Source organism: Crinia signifera, chromosome 9 (assembly GCF_055691185.1).
Source record: "Crinia signifera chromosome 9, ASM5569118v1, whole genome shotgun sequence".
NCBI classification, from domain to species: domain Eukaryota; kingdom Metazoa; phylum Chordata; class Amphibia; order Anura; family Myobatrachidae; genus Crinia; species Crinia signifera.
The window spans coordinates 133,115,407-133,135,242 of NC_139225.1; the positions used below are offsets into that span (position 1 = coordinate 133,115,407).

At 45.6% G+C, this 19,836-nt stretch overlaps 2 protein-coding genes across 8 annotated transcripts in view; one reads left to right on the plus strand and one right to left on the minus strand.

Annotated features, from left to right (window-relative positions):
- LOC146036078 (calpain-2 catalytic subunit-like) overlaps positions 1-1,796 on the plus strand; it is a 51,118-nt gene extending 49,322 nt beyond the window's left edge. The window contains exon 21 of the mRNA XM_083159855.1: positions 1,614-1,796. Coding sequence (XP_083015981.1) covers positions 1,614-1,649 — 36 coding nt within the window. The 3' untranslated portion in view covers positions 1,650-1,796. The remainder of the gene's footprint in view (positions 1-1,613) is intronic.
- Positions 1,797-2,075: 279 nt separating this feature from the next.
- Positions 2,076-19,836, minus strand: part of BICRA (BRD4 interacting chromatin remodeling complex associated protein) — a 58,734-nt gene continuing 40,973 nt past the window's right edge. For 6 of the 7 annotated variants that reach the window (XM_083159852.1, XM_083159849.1, XM_083159851.1 and 3 more), the window contains 10 exons: positions 13,924-14,229; positions 11,653-12,339; positions 11,159-11,420; positions 10,891-11,000; positions 7,783-7,908; positions 7,520-7,581; positions 6,871-7,019; positions 6,617-6,711; positions 4,990-5,092; positions 2,076-4,788 (listed from right to left, as the gene is read on the minus strand). In XM_083159852.1, the coding sequence (XP_083015978.1) occupies positions 3,578-4,788; positions 4,990-5,092; positions 6,617-6,711; positions 6,871-7,019; positions 7,520-7,581; positions 7,783-7,908; positions 10,891-11,000; positions 11,159-11,420; positions 11,653-12,339; positions 13,924-14,229 (3,111 nt within the window). In that variant the 3' untranslated portion in view covers positions 2,076-3,577. The remainder of the gene's footprint in view (positions 4,789-4,989; positions 5,093-6,616; positions 6,712-6,870; positions 7,020-7,519; positions 7,582-7,782; positions 7,909-10,890; positions 11,001-11,158; positions 11,421-11,652; positions 12,340-13,923; positions 14,230-19,836) is intronic. The other variant, XM_083159854.1, reaches the window with a different exon arrangement.

Consider the following 19,836-nt stretch of genomic DNA (forward strand, 5'->3'; position numbering starts at 1 on the left):
TAATCCTACTGGTGTTAGTGGGAATCCTGCATAATTCACAACCAGTGTCTAGACACAGAAGAGCATGATTCCTTGCTGTGTACTACTCCTCCGCTCCTCCTTAATATAAGGACATGCATAAGGATCTGCATACTGCTAAGTACTGTCCATATTTCAAAATGAGCGGAGGGGGTACTTATCAATGGAAAGCCTAATCAAGGGGTATGGGAGAGAAAAAAAGGTTGGGAACCACTGCTTTAGTACATGCATGTCCAAACTGTGGCCCTCCAGCTGTTGTGAAACTACACATCCCAGCATGCCTTTCCATAGTTTTAGCATTCCCTAAGAGCAAAACTGTGGCAAGGCATGATGGGACTTGCAGCTTCACAACAGCTGGAGGGCCATAGTTTGGACATGCCTGCTCTAGTACCCTGATTCCCAAACTGTGTGCCTAGGCACCCTGGGGTGCCTCGGGACACTTGCAGGGGTGCCTTGGATTGGTGGTCTAGGACAAATTCATAATAATAATGTGCAAAGCAATAGGCAAATCCAGAGTTGGTGGCCGGCCATCATGAAATTTATGGGCAAACAAAAGTTTATCTGGTTCCTGACTACATAACTGATCCTAAAGATGACATATAAACACTTTACTTAAAATTTTTGTTCAAGATGTATCAAAAAGAAGCTTTTGACCTAGGGGTGCCATTAAAAATATTAAAGGCTTGGGAACCACGGCTCTAGTGGTCATTATCATGAAACACCCCTCTAATATCCTAGATACAGTAGAGACAAGTTACACAGCAGTAACATTAAAGTGTCGAAACACTACACATGGGGCTGAATTCAGTGTGGATCACTAATCAGCATATTGATTATCGAACAACTTGCCATGTGTACCATACGCTTTGGGCAAGGTAAAATAGCAACAGAAAATAGGAAATTGGGAAGAAAGTAGGGAGTCAGAAATGCAATCCCTGTGCAATTTGACTGACAGGAAGTCAGCGTATGTGGGTGAAAACCTGCAATAGTTTCGCTATCCGTTCGCAAATTTTCAAGGGGCATTTTCCCTGTGTGGGTGGTGATTGTCTACTCTACCGCAATGAATTCCATTACTGACCGCACATATTTCAGAATTGATTTAATTGAATATTGGTCCTCCCAGCATAAAAGTCAGAGTACTTAAAATTAACATTTGAAAGCAGCAGTTCCACCCTAAAGGTGCCCACACACACTAGAAAGATCTGCGATTATAAGATGTGCGCATAAATTAGCCTTGAATTCTTTTGTCCGTCCGGGACAAAAGATTTCAGGCAGGCGCACAACTTCACCAAAGATTTCTCTTAAGATCCCGTGTGCGTTCCTATGGATCTTTTGCTAAAATCTTCTGATCTTTCATGCAGCATGTAAGATTTAGTTAAAGATCCGCCGAATCGCACATCCGACTGATATCGGACGATTTTTACCGTGTGGGTACCTTTAATCTAGGACAATGGCAAGACTGAGTTTTGTGTCGGCTGTACCTAACACTTACCTTAGACTAAATAGGCACCAGAGTCCTCTGTGAATTGTGTCTTTACACAGTCAGCCTATTAGCTGCACATTTCTCATGCGTATCTCATCTTTCTTATTCACAGTGGAAGCAGATGGCAAATCTCCAGCGAGACCAGTGACACCCCCCCCCCCCCCCATGCAACCCAGCAGGGGCAAGAACCACGGTCCACAATCTTTTCCATAAATAAGGATGAGTTCAATATTACTTTGACCTGAAATGTGTTTGTGTTGATTAAAAATACAATGTTCTATATTCAGAGTGTACAATAAAGGTTTACATTTACTAAGACATGACCCTGCTCTCTGACATTGGCGTGGCTGTGGGCAGCTTTTCAAACTCTGTATTTTTATAAAAAAAATAAAAAAATTAAAAGAAAATCATATACAGTTTTTAAAAAGAGGAGCAAATTTAATTTACACAGAAGTACTAAATGTACATCATTCTTTTAAAAAAATCATTCTACATTATAAATACAGTAGAAATTCTTTTATAGTACTATATTTAGACCGTAATGATGGTTCGGGGGGGGGGGGGAGGGGGGGAATTGGGATAGTGAGAAAATGATGGGGAGGCAGTAATGGGTTTGCAAAATAAAATAAATACCAAACTTGCAAAAGATAACAAGATATCGGGAGCAGATTTCGGAGTATACCTGTCTGGGCGGATGACAAAGCTTTGTGAGGCTGTTCTGAATGTAGCAATTTGCTTACGGAGTTCTGACTTATTATTACTGCAAATGACTCCAACCTCTCTCTCTCTCTCTCGCTCTGGTTTTCACTGTTTTTATTCCTGAACATAAAACTTCTTGACAGCTGAACGACACGTGTTACGTTCCAATGACATTTTTATTTTACTGCAATTGGTCCATTTTGGTACAATGTGCTGTTCCTGCTGGGGGATTTACATCCTGACCATCGGAATATGTGTCACAGGAGGATGTAATCTGCTCTGATTTAGTGCTATTACAATACCCGTAGTGCTGGGCACTGAAGTGTGTGTGTGGGGGGGATTAGAGAGACAGTAAAGACCACCTGATGAAACGTTTGATGACAGTGCCAAGGAGTGTCATCAGAACAAACGACTTGCGCACTTCCGTAACGGAAACATTGAATAAAAGTGTTCATCCTTTTCTATGTGCAAATGATGTTCTGCCAAGCTTTACCTAAGACCGTAACCCGTGAGGTCCACCTTGTAACGCCAGCTATTCTATTCACCTGTGCAAAAAAGTTGCACCGGTAATGTTTCTCCACCAACTTTGAATTTATTTATTACTCTTCTCTGCAAATTGGTGTCAGAAGTGATCCCTACTTCCCCAGACCAGAGCAAACGAACGAGCCTGACTCTGCATGACGGGAGAGGATACCCTAATTTGGACATTAACCTCCCCACTTCTTCAAAAAAAATAACAAAGAAAGTGAATATTTCATTTATAGCACTGCCCCGTGTGCACTGTGCATTCATTTGCTATTTTCCCAGATAGGAAAAAAAAACACAAAAAACATAAAAAAAACCCTGACTTGATGCTTGAATAACTTAAAGAAATATCAATACAATAATTTTAATACGCTTTGTTTTGAAGCCAGTCCCTTCTCTAGTCCCTTCGGTTTTTCTTTTCCTTAAGGTCGTAAGTTTTTTGTTTTTTTTTTGTCTATTTTCTTTTGATAGTTCAAGTTGAGATGAGAAGAGATGAAAGGGAGGTAATAGGGGAAAAACAACAAAAAATAAAGTTTTGAAGGCAACAGATCACTGGATTTGTGTATCCTTGAAAGGTTCGTCTGTAGCGGCCGGGCAAGACGGCTCGCGCCGTGACTTCCTATGATATAACGTCGTCAGACAGGAAGAAGCGGCACAATCTTTCCACAGATCCATTTGACGCACAGCGCGAACAAACGGGAAAAAGAATTGAGGCTTAATCCGAAAATGTGCGCCCTTCCTGTCCCCAAGTACTGCAGCATCTCATGTCCTGCCCATGTTATGATCATTTGTCTCCCCAGTAAGTTCATTGATTTACTTCTCACGGCTCGCTCATTGGTTTCCATCCCCCTGTTATCTATTTAACGTCCTGGCCCCCAGGCCTCCATTGTGGTTGGGGGTGAGGTACGAGTCTGTGCGGTGCACTGGGGAAGAAAAGGGAGAGGAAGAGGAGGAGTGATGGTACGAAGGCTGGGCTGAGGAGCGCAGAAGGGTGTTGGGGCCACCACCACTCTGGGGCTGCTGAAGGTTGAGGATGCTGTCAATGGCACTTTGTAGGTGTTCGTTTAGAGTGTCATCTTGCGGGCTGTCACTTGAAAAGCTGGCATTGTCCACATCAAAATGTTCTGATTTCAGCCTTTTGGCAGAGGGAAGCGGCATATCCCAGCTCAACTCTGGCTCGTCTGCTGGTTCAGTCTTGATCACCCGCCGGTAGAAGCCTGGCTCTTCCTCCTTGACCTCTCTCTTCAGGCTCATCGTTGACTCCTCGATTTTGTTGGACCTTTTGTCCCCTCTGCTAAAGAACGGCATCTTAGAGGTGTCTTCTTTCTTCACCTTCTCAGCCACAGCGACCCCTTGTGTCTTGTGGGATGTAATTACACTTCGTGACCCATCCTCCATCTTTACAGACTGCGCCATAACTGGTAACTGCACTGGAGTTTCCACCTTTGACCTGGTATCTGCTGGTTTACCCGTCACAAAGGCATCCACGTTCTCTCGATAAGTCTTGCGGAGAGGTAGCCGACACTGTGTCGTCAGGGGTCTCTTTTCGGCAGGAGACGAGTGGTCCAGAGTACCGTTCATCTGTCCTGTGGGTGTGGTGGTGGTGGTGGCTGGGGTTGGGTTAACAATAGTCTTGATGACGGTGCTGGCAGTAGTTGTGGGTGGAGCAGGTGGAGGTGGTGCTGGAGGTGGGTTTTGATGAACAGGGTCCAAAGCTGTATTATGGATGACCTTGCTCAGCCCAGCCTCTTGCTTGATCTTCAACTTCAGCCCGATACGACTACGGGCCTCGTAAGTCTTGATGGGAGGTTTGCTGCGGGAAGGGAGCGCATCATCATCTGCATCCAACGACGGTGAGGCTTTGGCCCAAGTGACAGAGGGGGAGCCCCCGCCACTGTGCTTGATCACTAGTTTGGTAGGGTGTATTGGTGTGGAGGTCTGAACTGCAGTGGGTTTCAAGATCTCCGGTGCAGGGGCCGGACAAGGGGACGAAGAGACAGAGGCCAAAGAAGGGACTAAATTTTGAGACTGCGAAGAGGAGGACGAGGACGACACATATTCATCTGCAAAGGAAAGCGCGATAGCGTTAACAAATGTGTAAACATAAAAGCATGTCACATACAACTTTACAGAGAAGCTTTAACACAAGCTGCCACCTAGTGGTCAAAACGCTAATGTCAAAACTGAGAATTAACCAAAACAAACGTCTCAAATATTTGGAAATGCATTTAAAGGACGATGTGGGGGGAAGGGGGGACAGATACCTGGTCTCTCCTTTGCAAACTGACGGTCGAGGGACAGAGCGACTTTTTCCTCCTGAATAAACATTCTGTCAATCATCACCATCTCTGCAGAAGGGCTCACTCTCTGCCAGAAGAGAACACAGATGTTAGAACATCGCAACAGACTATGGGCCTGATTCAGATCCGATGGCACGGCTGCGATTTTGCAGCATAGGCAACCATCGAATGACCACGCACGCACACAGTACACTGTGTGCATGTGCAAACCATTTGTGCAGAGGCTAGCCATCACTGGCTGCTCACAGCCAGATTGACATCCTGTGGCCATTTGGGAGTAGTAACCGCGCCTGTTATTTATTTATTAACAGTTTCTTATATAGCGCAGCATATTCCGTTGCGCTTTACAAAAGGAGACGGTGATACAACAAAAAGGGTATTTACAGAGAGTCAGCAGGTAGGAGGGGCCCTGCTCTCAAGCTTACAATCTACGGTTGTTCCCCTGAAAATGCAGGTGTCCACCGGCCTTTGGGAGGGAGGGCCGCTGACTACATTAGAGACCTTCTTGGCCGCCGAGTAAATCCTGGCGTACTCTGCGCTGCAAATAGAGTGCAAAACCATTTGATGTGAGTGATTTTGATTGATTTTCCCCTCATGTGCACAGCTGCGATCACACTTGCAGCCGTTCACAGCGGCAGGGGAAGTGCGTTTCTTGGGGGCGGCATCTCTGATCGATGGGGTCCAAAAACTTACAGCCCAGCGATCAGGTCTGAATTGCCCTATATGTTGTACCAAAAACACCCTCTATATTTAATCAGTCTATACAAGATCCATAAGGGCTGATCGGAACAATCAGAGCTTTATTCGTAGCATACGGCTGTAGCCAACTTCATCATGGCTCTGATGCAGATTCTGGAGCCTCTAGCTACACCTGCGACTCAGTACGGAAAGCTGCAATATTTTCCGTACAATGCGATCTACATTTGCCGTGGGTGCAATGAAGATGCATGTAATGCAACAAACAAGTCACACTTGCGCCTAGTCGCAGCCATGAGTGCAAACTTGCAGTGCAATATCTGACAAGCAGTCATCAGTTAGTGCAGGTTAGTCTAGAGCAGGGGTGGCCAAACCGGTCCTTGAAATCTACCAATGGTCCACGTTTTCCAAATCACCTAGCTGGTGCACAGCTGTAGTCATTACTAAAGGTGCCCATAGACCGTCCGTTCCCGGACCGTCTGTACTGTACTATGAGAAGTGGGCTCCCGGCGCATCTCATCGTACGGTACAAAAAGTATGTGCTGCACATACTTTTTGTACTAGCTGTTCATCGCATCGCATTGCATGCACAATGCATGCAATGCGATGTGTACTATATAAGTGCCGAACGGATCCGATGAACGGACCGTCTATGGGCACCTTAACAGTCAAATTTTCAAACCTGCTGCAGTCATTCCTACTATAGATCCACAGGTTGCCAGAAAAACATGTACTGTTGGTAGATCTTGAGGACAGGTTTGGCCGCCCCTGGTCTAGAACAAGGCAAAAGACTTCCAGTAGGTGTCCGTTTAAGAATTACGGTTTACCTAATTACCATTAATATCAAGAATACTTAATTACTTGCTTGTGAGTGTACAGCTAATAATGTGCTCACCCTGGACTCATCCAAAAGCAGCAAACGGTATTTGTTCAGCATGGCCTGGGTGCGCTTCAAAAGCTGGGTTGATACAGTCTCAAACTCATCATCCACTATGGGTAAAAAGATGTAACAAACAACGTATGACACTTGTGGTCAGATCTATAGATAGATCAGAAGCTTATCATGGGGAAAGTAAAAGGAGTCAGGTGACAGAGAGCAAGCATAAAAGAGGAGGATTCATCAAAACAGGGTAACGGAAATCTTCTCACCCTTCCTCATGTCTTGCGAGTTGGGCAGCAGACCTTGGTATACGTGGTAGGGAACAAGTCTGTGCAGGGCATCTTCAAAGGAGTGGAAGGAAGATTTGTAATCTGGGTGCAGGACCGCACCTTGGTGCTTATGTAACTGTTCCAGGAAACTGAGAAAAAGATGGTATAAAGCAGTATTAAATGACGGATACCTGCTAGCCGCCATGACCATCCACAACACTAGATACCCTGCGAATGTCCATTGCCACCCAGCAGTCATACACTTGTGCAGCAGTCGGTCTGTGTTCTGAGACTAGATTTGGCGCTACAGAGACCTAACTGAGGCAGGACTCACGCTTGAATAATACACACACAGCTCTCTGAGATCTCCGCACCCGGAGACCAATCCTGTATTGCTGTGTGTGTGCTGAGCGATCTAGCAACACTCTGCACACTCGCTATGTGTGTAGGCCCCATTGGTTACCCTCACATTTTGCTGGATCTTCTGCTATTATCCAATTCCATCAAACCAAAACTAGACCTAGAGTTAATAAAATCCTGCGCCTCTGTTCTCACAATCCCCCACATTAAACAGTTCACACACGCAGTGCGCCGTATTACCCAGACCTCAGGCGGGATCTCCCAGTAAGCCCCCACACTGTATCCTCACCAGGCTTCCTTGCTTGGCTGTAGTGCTTGAAGTTTCTTCAGAGCTCCAAATTTACTTTCAAACTAAAAGAAACACAAAGGGTTAACAGTAAGAAATGTACAGCGCTACATAGAAAACAATGGCGTAACTCAGAAATATGGTCGTTTTGTCCCTTTAAATGACACTTTCTAAATTTTATGTATTGCTGAACAGTTACAAAGGGCAGTTTTGTTTTCTGCAATAAAACCCCAAAATAGAGGACTTCAGATAAGAAGGGAGCTTACCTGTGGCTGAGTCTGGACCTGGGACGGGGGTACAATCTGTGACATCCCCTTGCCAACCACTTGGATCTGCATAGAACCTTTCCCCAGACCAAGACCAGACACTGAACTGATCACTCCGGTCTTACCCTGAAACAATAAGAGTAATGCCGGGTTACATATACCCTTAGTATTACATTGTAAATCATCCAGATAACAGCCCCCTTTACATTCCATCATCCAGCAATAACAATATGTCACCCAAACAGGTGCCAAACAGAACCCACCACCTTCCTCAACATTGGAAACTTGGATAAATGCCGGGCATACACTATACCGGTGGTTCTCAAACTCAGTCCTTAGGACCCCACATAGTTCCAGGTCCCCTGACAGGTGCACTCATTATGGACGGACCCTTTTTAAAGATTAAACAGGTGGAGCTTATTATTTTACTTGATTCTGTGAGGAGACCTGCAAACATGAACTGTGTGGGGTCCTGAGGACCGAGTTTGAGAACCTGTGCACTATACAATTATCTAGACAATGTACCTCAGAATGGCAGATTGCGCTCATAATTGTACAGTATGTGTGAACCGATTCATATATATTAATCGCAAAATTTCCAAGTGTCAAGTCAGCCAAATGGGGTATGGCAGCCGCCGCGGCCAACAGACGGACATTTTCCCGGAGAGAGGTCTCATCCCCAAGGGAGGAACCCAGATATGGTGTGGCTACACACTGGGACCTATCTCAAGGTTAATAAAAAATGAAAGAAATATTCTAAATTATAGATCCCCAATTGATAATACTATATATATATGGCGTTTCGGGTAGAGACCCGTTTTCAAGGACCGTATGTCCTTGAAAACGGGTCTCTACCCGAAACGCCGTCGGATAAATAAAGGCTTTTATTTGCATTAAACAAGTCTGATGAGTGCCGCCCTCCACACCACGCTACATATCGGACCAATCATCCTGGGGAAGGCACCACAGCATTTCATCTTCTGCATCAAGTGAGTGCCGGACCATCCACTCCCATATATATATATATATATATATATATATATATATATATATATATATATATATATATATATATATATATATATATATATATATATATATATATATATATATATATATATATATATATATATATATTAAAAAACAAAACACCTCACGTTGTATAGTGTTGTAGGATAGATAATTACTGGTGGATAAATGCTGTCATTATTATCATCATCATCATCAATGGTCATTTATAAACACACCATAAAGGTTCAACAATATTGTACGACATAAATCTAACAACATACAACAGTACTGATACAAACACAATTGTAAGACTTCTCAAATATAAATGGTTTTACCGATCAGTGCGATAATTATGTAGAGAGAACAATGGGGGGGTGTCTTGCTTGCCAGAGCCTACGTTCTATTCTATTCAGGGAATTTTGGGACTTGGTTTGTTTATTCCTATGTATGCAAAGCACTTGGATAAAAGCTTCTTCATCTGTACATTATATAAAATTCCATAGGGGCATTTAGCGTTGAAACTTTGGGCTGATAAACCATGTTGTATTAGCGTGCAAACAACCCTACATGTTTGGCTCGTAGACCCTAGAGCAGGCCTGGCCAACCTGTGGCTCTCCAGATGTTGTCAAACTACAAATCCCATCATGCCTTGCCACAGTTTTGCTATAAGGGAGTGTTAAAACTGTGGCAAGGCATGCTGGTATCTGGAGAGCCACAGGTTGGCCTGTCCTGCCCTAGAGGTTCAAACAAATACTAATACCAGCCCTGTACCTGGCGAACGAGCATATGTCTGAATGTGCAAAAACAGATGCCCACTAGGGGGCATTGTCATGCACCGTAATGCCACCTTGTGTGAATAAACGCTAGACTCAGTAAAACCCTTAAGACCTGCGCCACTGCTATTGTAGTAGCAGATTTTTTGACCGAGTAAGGTCTCCAATGTGGGTGATTAAAGCGTCACCACATGCAAAGATTTCAGTGACACTCCGATCAAACGCCTACTAGAAGGACCCTCTCTGTGCACCTAAATACGTGACTCCCAGCCACCACCTAGGACCATGCATCTGATCTGCGCCTCTGTGCACACACACGAATAAGCTTATTGAATCATCCCCGAACGGCGGGTATATGTCAGAAGACCGCCCATTGCGACTTCCCTCCGTCCCCTATACATCAGATGATTTAATGAGCAATATGTCATTCATTCATTCATTAATACGCACAATGCCAAACGTGATATCGTCCAATCCGGCGATGTTACATGTGACCTGAAAGAGCGCACCAATGACAATATGCACCAATGACCGCTCAGATCCGGCAGATTGTGCCAATAACATCTGCTTCTCCTCTTACCTTAACCCTGCGAGTGCCAAGTGAATGTCAAAATAGGTGTGAAAATTGCAGCGCTAACATTTGTATTCATCATAATGACCTGTAATGTTACCTTATATAGGGAATATAATCTTTTTTTTCACACTTTTTTACTTGAATTTATATAACAAATTTGAGCAACGCCGGCATTTTTAGAGGCTATTTTGCACATCTCGCAGAGATGTTGTCACACAAAGGGTTAAAACTACTCATTAGTTTAAGCCCTGTCCCCGATAACACTCACGGGTGGGCTACAAGTAACAGACTGCCACAAGATCAGTGCATTGATCCCCTTAAATAATCTGTGCTGCTTTGTGTGACGCTCCGGCACACCAGGAAGAGATGGTCTAAGCAACAACTACAAATCAGCTCATGGCCATGTAGGGGGGATGCGGTCAATTTGCCGGCGGTCGGGATCCCGGCGTTCAGAATCCCGACCGCCGAAATCCCGAAGTCCACGACACCCATAGAGGGAGAATAAAATAGCGTGCCGAGCGTAGCGAGGCATCGGGCCCGCTGCATGGCAAGCGCAGCGAGCCCGCAAGGGGGGGCGATCCACATCCCCCCCATGTCGGGATTTCGGCAGTCGGGATTTCGGCGGTCGGGATTCCGACCGCCGGGATTCCAAACGCCGGCATTACGTATCGGATCCATGTAGGGAACAGGAGAACATTCATTAGGACACGATTACTACAGACTCCTACAGCCATAGTGTAAGGATCTTACCTGCATCTGCATGGGAACAGCATTCATGTGCTTAGTCTGCATCCCTGGGGTCTTCACAACTGTACTAGAGTAAACATTTGGGTCCTGGGGTCCGGCAGCAGTCCCAGATCCTGTGGACAGCAGAGATCATGAGATGCGGCTTAAGGTATAACAGACAACTCAAATAAAACAGAACTTTAATTATGACATAAAAAGACATTCTTGTAATAAAGTTATCAACCAGAGTAGTGTGAGGATAAGGGCTGCTGTATCCTGCAGGTATCCTCACCTAAACTCTTCACTAAAACAGACGCTTGCTGCTGCTGCTGCATTAGTGTTGAAAGTTGGGTTGCTTGGCTGACGCTCCCTCCTTGCACCTTCGTCATATCACCGGGGGAATGTCCATGCAGGGGTGCTTGGTTGGGCACTGCCTGCCCCTGTCCACTGATCAACACTGAAGACGAAGTCTGATTGCTGTACTGCGCGGCAAGAGCTGGGGACGTCTGTGCACCTTGTGGCTGCTGGGATTGCAACATCAGTCCCTGCTGCATCTAGGATGACAAGAGAGGGATCAGCGGTAAGTTTTAACCATGTTGCAAAAAATAAGCTTTCTCTCTGGGAGCAGCTGCGCTGGAGGCACACTGGGAAAAAAAGCAAGGGCAGCTATACAAAAAAAACAACACTTTAATGGGTAAATTCACTAAGATGGGAGTTTGGTTGCTATGGGCAACAATTATACAATAGAACTCCCATATTTGTAAATTCTGAAGGCACTGCTCTCACCTGTTGGTATCGCTCCAATAGCTGTTTCTGCTGGGGCAGAGTATTGGATAATGTCAGAGCCTGGAATTGGCTGGGGGTCATCTGGAACGTACGCTGCTGGTCAGTCGTTAGGTGGAGGGACTGCACAGAGGTCTGAGGTTTCATGGCCGCCTGAGCCTGAAACTGCACTTGGAACGAATGCGTTTGGGATTCTGAAGAGGTTGGGGTGGCCTGCATGGAACCAGGGCCGCCTGTCCGAATCTCCTGCTGGGTGGCGCCCAGCTGTACCTGGAGCTGAACGTGTTGCTGCTGAGGGGATTGTGGGATATCGGAGGTCAGCGGCTGGTGAGGCTGAAAAGACGTCTGTACCTGAGGCTGAGAAGGAGGACGTAGAGGGTGCTGGGAAGAACCATGAGGGGAGGAGGAAATTTGGTTCTGGATGACAAAAAGATTTTGCATTTGAGGAGTACAGGAGCGGGAGAGTGGCTCGGAAGGAGGACGAGGGACACTCGGAGGCTGGGATGGAGGCCGAGAATGGGGGCGAGACGGTGGCCGGGACAGAGGCTGTGGCTGGGAAGGTGGACGCGACTGGTGGGGGGACTGCATCTGCGGGTGGTGGGAAGCAGAAGCTTGCAGCTGTGGGCTGGGGGGGTGAGGTAGTGTGTGGGAAGGCGAGGCTCCGGGAAGCTTCTGTTGTCCGGTGGGAATCTAGAGGAGAAAAGAAGAGATCAGACACTGACATAGGAGAACATCAGGTGCACCACACAAGAAACCCTATTCCCCCCCCCCCCCCCCGAACACTCACTTATACAAAGTGTGACCACACTGACTTCTCAGACTGTCCCCTAAACCTACGTAACATGCTGCTTCACACTGACACAGAAGTAACACAGCAGGAAACGCTATAAAAAGGTGCCACAAATGCCCAAATAAAAGTTGTTAAAGCGGATTCCAATATCACATACCATATAATAATTTTTAGGATCTTTTAGGAATTAAAATTATTATTGATTATTGTATCTGTATTGTTATAGGCTAGATTGTAGGGTTTTCGCCCTATGATAGCAAGACCAAATTTCTACTGGGCAATCACTAGCCGACTGGTGGTGGCGATACTATCCGGGATCCCACTACAGTATGCGGAGTTAGAAGAGACGCCAACCAATGAAATGACTGTGTGAGCGAACACTGCAAGCTGGTAATGACTACTAACTGAACAATACCGTACACAATTCAGACACAAGTATATATATATTTCCATATTGGATCAACTTTTATTTGGTCATTAGTGGCCCTTGGACTAGTGAGGTCAGTAAAGTTAACTATTGGGTAGATGCATTAAGCTCTGTGAAGTGATAAAGTGGACGGTGATATTGGGCCAGCCAATCAGTCCCTGTCAGTTACAGGCGGATTGGCTGCTGCATTATCACCTTCCACTTAAATCACTTCACCGAGCTTAATAAATCTGCTCCTATATATTTCTCATAGTAAGTGCTAGAGACATTGTTCCGCCCAGCAGTACATGAACACACAGGATACAGGAAGAGAAATCAGCATTGTACAAGAACAGTGAAGCCAAGTGTGCAGGGGGAGAGGGTCAGGGGGGAAATGAACCAGAGAACAGCAGCAGCGATTGGGGGAAAGGAATTAGTAACAGTACAACAGCCACCGGAAGAGGAGAGCCCTAAATGCTGGCCTGTGTGTGTGTTATCTGCCTATACTTTTATACATAAGTGCTGAGTTTATCTACTGTGATCACAATCCTGATCACTCAAATCTGACACGTCCGGGAGTCTGCACTGTTTTCTAAAGCAATGTAATGTTACCAATAAACCTATGGTTATGATTTATCGTATAGCAGGGGCCGGCTCAATGCAGCCTGGTACTATGCTCTGTGCCAGACGGATATCACGTTATGACTGCGAACTTGGCAAATTAGTCTCGTGCACAGACAGCGATGACCTTATTTTATGACAGGCGTGACGCAGAGGCTAGACAGGATATTATATCAATATTCACTTAAAAGGGACCCAGTTTATAGCAACAGAATCCGATTGGTTGCTGCGTTTTAGAAGCTTTAGTAAATGTACCCCTTACAAAATATTATCCGAATGCCTTTCTTGATGGTAAAATAATCCAGGCTAAATTACTGGCTGCGGCACTGCACAGGGTTGGCATAGAGATCAGTGGAGTAGAGAAAACTTTGCCACCACAGGTTACGGGAAAGAAGATTAGAAGGGAGCCAGAGGAAGGATTCAGGTGAAAGCAGACTGAGTGTGAGGCAGTGGCTACCTGGCAGGACAGAGCCTGCTGAGACTGGCTGGCAGGGAAATGAGGTAAGTGTCCTTTGGATTCCGGTGTTGTGGCATGGTTCTGGGCCGGGTCACGGTTGGGTTGGGCTGCGGAGCCGGCACTGCTGCTCACTATGACGGAGGCGGGCACGCTACTGCTGCTGGCGGTGCTGCTGCTGAAAGTGCTGCCAGAGGCGGCTATGCTGTAGATTGGCATTAGGAGTTGTGGGGCCACAGAGGTTTGAACCAGGCTGTTTTCCTGCTGCGATTTCAATGCGGCTTCGTAAAATTGCTGCTGCTGTTCCTTCTGCAATGGCCAACAGCGGCAACCATCTGTTAAACACTCATTCATACAAAACTGCATTTATTCATGACAGATGGGGACACAGCAACACAGAACTCACATCGGTATATAATAACAAATTGTTTTTTATATATATATATATATATATATATATATATATATATATCTCTTATATATTTGGCTACATCTGTCACTCAAAGTGGGTGTCTGTGTCTATAACGCTCTGTTCCTGGACTTTCCTCTTAATGTGTGATTGCCTTCATCTGTGCTGAACACCTTTCTGAGAAATTAACCTGTTTAAAACAGGTGATGGCAATCATACATTAAGGGGAAGTCTAGAAACAGAGCATTGTGTCCCTCCTGGAGAGGGTCATGTTGGGAGGTATGTGACAGAGAACCAGCCCAGTGAGCCCACAGACAGTGCCAGACACCCACTGCCTTCCCATGTTGCCCAGCACTGCTACTCCACAGTCACCAGGTGAGCGCCCCCCTCCCGCGATTTGCGGCAAAACCTCCCCCCCCGCGCCCCCCCCCCTCCCGCGATTCGCGGCAAAAACACCCGCTCCCCCGCGACCCCCCCTACCGCGGTTCGCAGCAAAAACACCCCCCGCGACCCCCCCTCCCGCGATTCGCTGCAAAAAGAACCCCCCCACGACCCCTCCCGCAATTCGGGGCGGCACCCCCCCTGCGACCCCCCCTCCCGCGATTCGCGGCACCCCCCCCGCAATTCGCAGCAGCCCCAGGATTAAATGGCACATGCAAAACACTGACATGGCTATGGTCGACAATGAAAAAGGTTGACATGAGTTTTTGAAGATTGATTTTTAATTTTTTTAATTTTTTCATATTCATTGTCATGTGTCGACATGGACACCAATGAAGTGGCACACTTATGTCAACATTTACATGTGTTGACCTTTCTGTGTTGATTTTTTCTTGTGGCGATTCGCGTCACACCCCCCGCAACCCCCCCTCCCGCGATTCGCGGCAACCCCCGTGACCCCACACCTCCCGCGATTCGCGGCACCCACCCCCGCGACCCCCCCTCCCGCAATTCGCGGCACCCCCCCGTGATTCGCGGCAGCTCCAGAATTAAATTGCACATGGAAAACACTGACATGGCTATGGTCGACAATGAAAAAGGTTGACATGAGTTTTTGAAGTTTTTTTTTTCATTTTTTGAATATTTTCATATTTATTCTCATGTGTCGACATGGATACCAATGAAGTGCCACACTTATGTCAACATTTACATGTGTTGACCTTTCTGTGTTGATTTTTTCTTGTGGCGATTTGCGTCACACCCCCCCCCACCCCCCCCCCACAACCCCCACTCCCGCGATTCACGGCACACACACACACACCTCCCCCGCGATTCTCGGCACCCCACCCCGTGACCCCCCCTCCCGTGATTCGTGGCACACCCCCGCGACCCCCCCTCCCATGATTCGCCGCAACCCCCGCCCCGTAACCCCCTCTCCCGCGATTCGCGGCACCCACCCCCGCGACCCCCCCTCCCGCAATTCGCGGCAGCTCCAGAATTAAATTGCACATGGAAAACACTGACATGGCTATGGTCGACAATGAAAAAGGTTGACATGAGTTTTTGAAGGTTTTTTTTTTCATTTTTTGAATGTTTTCATATTCATTCTCATGTGTCGACATGGACACCAATGAAGTGCCACACTTTGTCAACATTTACATGTGTTGACCTTTCTGTGTTGATTTTTTCTTGTGGCGATTCGCGTCACACCCCCCCTGAACCCCCACTCCCGCGATTCACGGCACACACACCCCCCCGCGATTCTCGGCACCCCACCCTGTGACCCCCCCTCCCGTGATTCACGGCACACCCCCCGCGACCCCCCCTACCATGATTCTCCGCAACCCCCGCCCCCGTAACCCCCCTCCCGCGATTCTCTGCAATCCCTCCCCTCCCGCGATTCGCAGCATCCACCCCCCCCACAACCCCCCCTCCTGCAATTCGCGGCACCCCCACGCGACCCCCCCTCCTGCAATTCGCGGCACCCTCCGTGACCCCCCCTCCCGCGATTCGCGGACACCTAAGTTGCAATACAGGGCATCTTTCATACAATTCTAACCATATTTCTCATATACAAACATTCACAAATTAAGGGGGCGCAGCCCCTTACGACGGTGTGAAGAGCGCCCGTAGGGCGCGATGAATCACCTATATATATATATATATATATATATATATATATATATATATATATATATATATATATATATATATATATATATATATATATATATATATATATATATTACAAGAAAAAGAGTACCCCTTCAATGCGCTGTACTAATAATGGAGTGGGCAGCAACTAAGTTATTCCTCCCTGTTAGCGGGGGAGGTAAGGTAAACGGAATGGATAGCAGAAAACAAAGTGCGCCCCTAGAATGACTTCCACCACCAATGACCAATGTCAGGAACCGAGTTTACAATTTTTCATATCACTGATCAACAGTTTATTACAATATTACATAAAATACAATGTAAAAAATGCATTTTCATCTGTAAGTATTCAGTAAATTCGGTTCTATATATGCAAGGAAACGGACCCAACGCGTTTCGACGTAAAACGACTTCTTCAGGGGTAATATTCCAAATGCATAGAGAATACAAATAAAGATGAAGATAAATGCCTCATAAAATGGATCCTTTGTAGATCCTGGTAAAAGGATGCAAGCCTGCATCAATTTCCATAGGAGTCCTTAAAAAAGGTATAGGTAAGAATCACCAAATATTGAGGGAAATCGGGTATACACCTCAGGAATACTTCTTAGCAGGTTAAGGTTCCAGACCAAACCTTAACCTGCTAAGAAGTATTCCTGAGGTGTATACCCGATTTCCCTCAATATTTGGTGATTCTTACCTATACCTTTTTTAAGGACTCCTATGGAAATTGATGCAGGCTTGCATCCTTTTACCAGGATCTACAAAGGATCCATTTTATGAGGCATTTATCTTCATCTTTATTTGTATTCTCTATGCATTTGGAATATTACCCCTGAAGAAGTCGTTTTACGTCGAAACGCGTTGGGTCCGTTTCCTTGCATATATAGAACCGAATTTACTGAATACTTACAGATGAAAATGCATTTTTTACATTGTATTTTATGTAATATTGTAATAAACTGTTGATCAGTGATATGAAAAATTGTAAACTCGGTTCCTGACATTGGTCATTGGTGGTGGAAGTCATTCTAGGGGCGCACTTTGTTTTCTGCTATATATATATATATATATATATATATATATATATATATATATATATATATATATATATATATATATATATATATATATATATATATATATATATATATATATAAAATAAAGGTACTTATGAGTTATCTGGGCGCCCGATTTCTAAATCGGGTCGGATCGGGCACATCGCATCGGATGCGATGCGATGACCCGATTTTTCCATAGGAATCAATGTTAAAATGGACTGAGTCCATTTTAACATGGAATTCAATGGGAAAAAGGGGTCCTTTTCATACCCCTACTATCCAAGTGGGCATGGAGTTGGATATAAACCTGTGGCGAGCGTAGCGAGGGTACACCGAATACCGTTCGCTCGCCACGCTTCGGGCTCGGTGGCTCGCTACGCTCGCCACAGGTTTATATCCAACTCCATGCCCACTTGGATAGTAGGGGTATGAAAAGGACCCCTTTTTCCCATTGAATTCCATGTTAAAATGGACTCAGTCCATTTTAACATTGATTCCTATGGAAAAATCGGGTCATCGCATCCGATGGTCGCATGCGATGCGATATCGCATCGCATCGCATCTGATTGTATGCCTTAACTTAAGGCATACAATCAAAAAATCGGCAGCCCAGATAACTCACAAGTACCAAAATAAATATTACATTTTTATATAAAAATAATACATGTAACAATGGCGTTCGCAGGGCATACAATGCATTCACTATGGATGTCACTTTGTTCACAGATTTGATTTTTGTTTGTCCTGGTGGTGTTCTCGGTTGTGGCCACTAGAGGGGGACATACAATGTGATGGTGATGCACATCTGGTGGTGATAATGAGAAGTCTCTAGTATTGCCTCATACAGAAACTGGTAATTAGTGTCTTCCCTTTTGCTGTCCTTCCGTGCACTCTGTTGTAAGGTTCCATGGCCTGATCCCACTCTGTGCTCTAGGGGTGTATTTATTAAGCTTCTAAAAATGAAACTAGGTGATGTGGTCTAAAGCAACCAACCAGATCCTGTGTATCATTTCTTTACTGCATCCTACAAAAAGATATAATTTTATTGGTTGCTATGGGCAACATCACCTTCATTTCTGGACGCTTTAGTAAACTTACCCTTAGACCAGGGATGGGGAACCTTCGGTCCTCCAACTGTTGCTGATGTACACATACCAGCATGCCCTGCAACAGTTTTAGAATGGTCAAATAGCAAAACTGTAGCATGGCATGCTGGGATGTGTAGTTCAACAACAGCTGGAGGGACGGAGGTTCCCCATTACTGCCTTAGACCTAGACAATGTATAATCTGTACTCTGGGACGATGGTACGTTTTCTAATTCAAGGGTAGATGTATGAAGCAGTGATAAGGGAGGGGAAGTGAGCCAGAGGAGAAGTGGCCCATGGCAACCAATCAGCACTGGAGTAACACCTGTCATTTGCATAATATAAAATTATACAGAGCAGCGGATTGGTCACTACTGCTCCCTCATCACTGCTTCATATATTTCATTGTTTTTCACCAGCATTTCAGCTCGGTAACCCTGGGGGGGGGGGTCAATTGAATATTGCCCTTCGATCTCCCATCATTTTAGTCGGGAGATTGGGTGCGATAGAACAATTGAATACCACCCAATGTGTTACAACTTCAGAGGGTAAGACTGATTGGCATTTCCATGCTTTTTTGACACTGACGGAAATCAGTAAATTGAAAGGCGCACAGCTACTAATCGGCCTTCATGTTGGTCATTTTGTCATATCAGCTAGTGCGGGTCCTCATCTCCAGTTCTCATGAGCCACCAACAGGTCAGGTTTTGTGGATTTCTGCAATCATGCACCGGTGAGTAAACCTTTGTTGCTGGGTCAGTTATTATCCCACCTGCTGCCACAGACAGCAATCCTGAAAACATGGACTGTTGGCAAAACCTGAGAGTGGAAGATGACAGCCCCTCAACTAAAGCTAGTACATGAATTAATATCTCTCTGCCATTCCCAAAAAAAAATGCTTCAGTGTCCTGCCCCCTGATGCATCTCCTTATTTACCATGTACTTGTCCTAAATGGGCTTGTACTGTAATTCTTTTTGTTTTTTGCTCATTTATGTACTGTTACACACTGCGGAACTTATGTGGCGCCATAGAAATAAATAATAAAACACATAAGCACTGAATAAGACGGAGGCGTCTTCTTGCACCAGGTCTCGCTGGTTCCTTTCCATCCTCAGCCGGACATCCAGGAAACGATGCCACTGATACCCCTTTTACACCAGAGCCGCGACCCGGGTTATTGCCGCTCAAGTCCGGGCCGGGGCTTGGTGTAAAAGGGGTAAAAAAAAAAAAAGTAGTAACATGAGTCCTGTTAACCGGTACCCGAC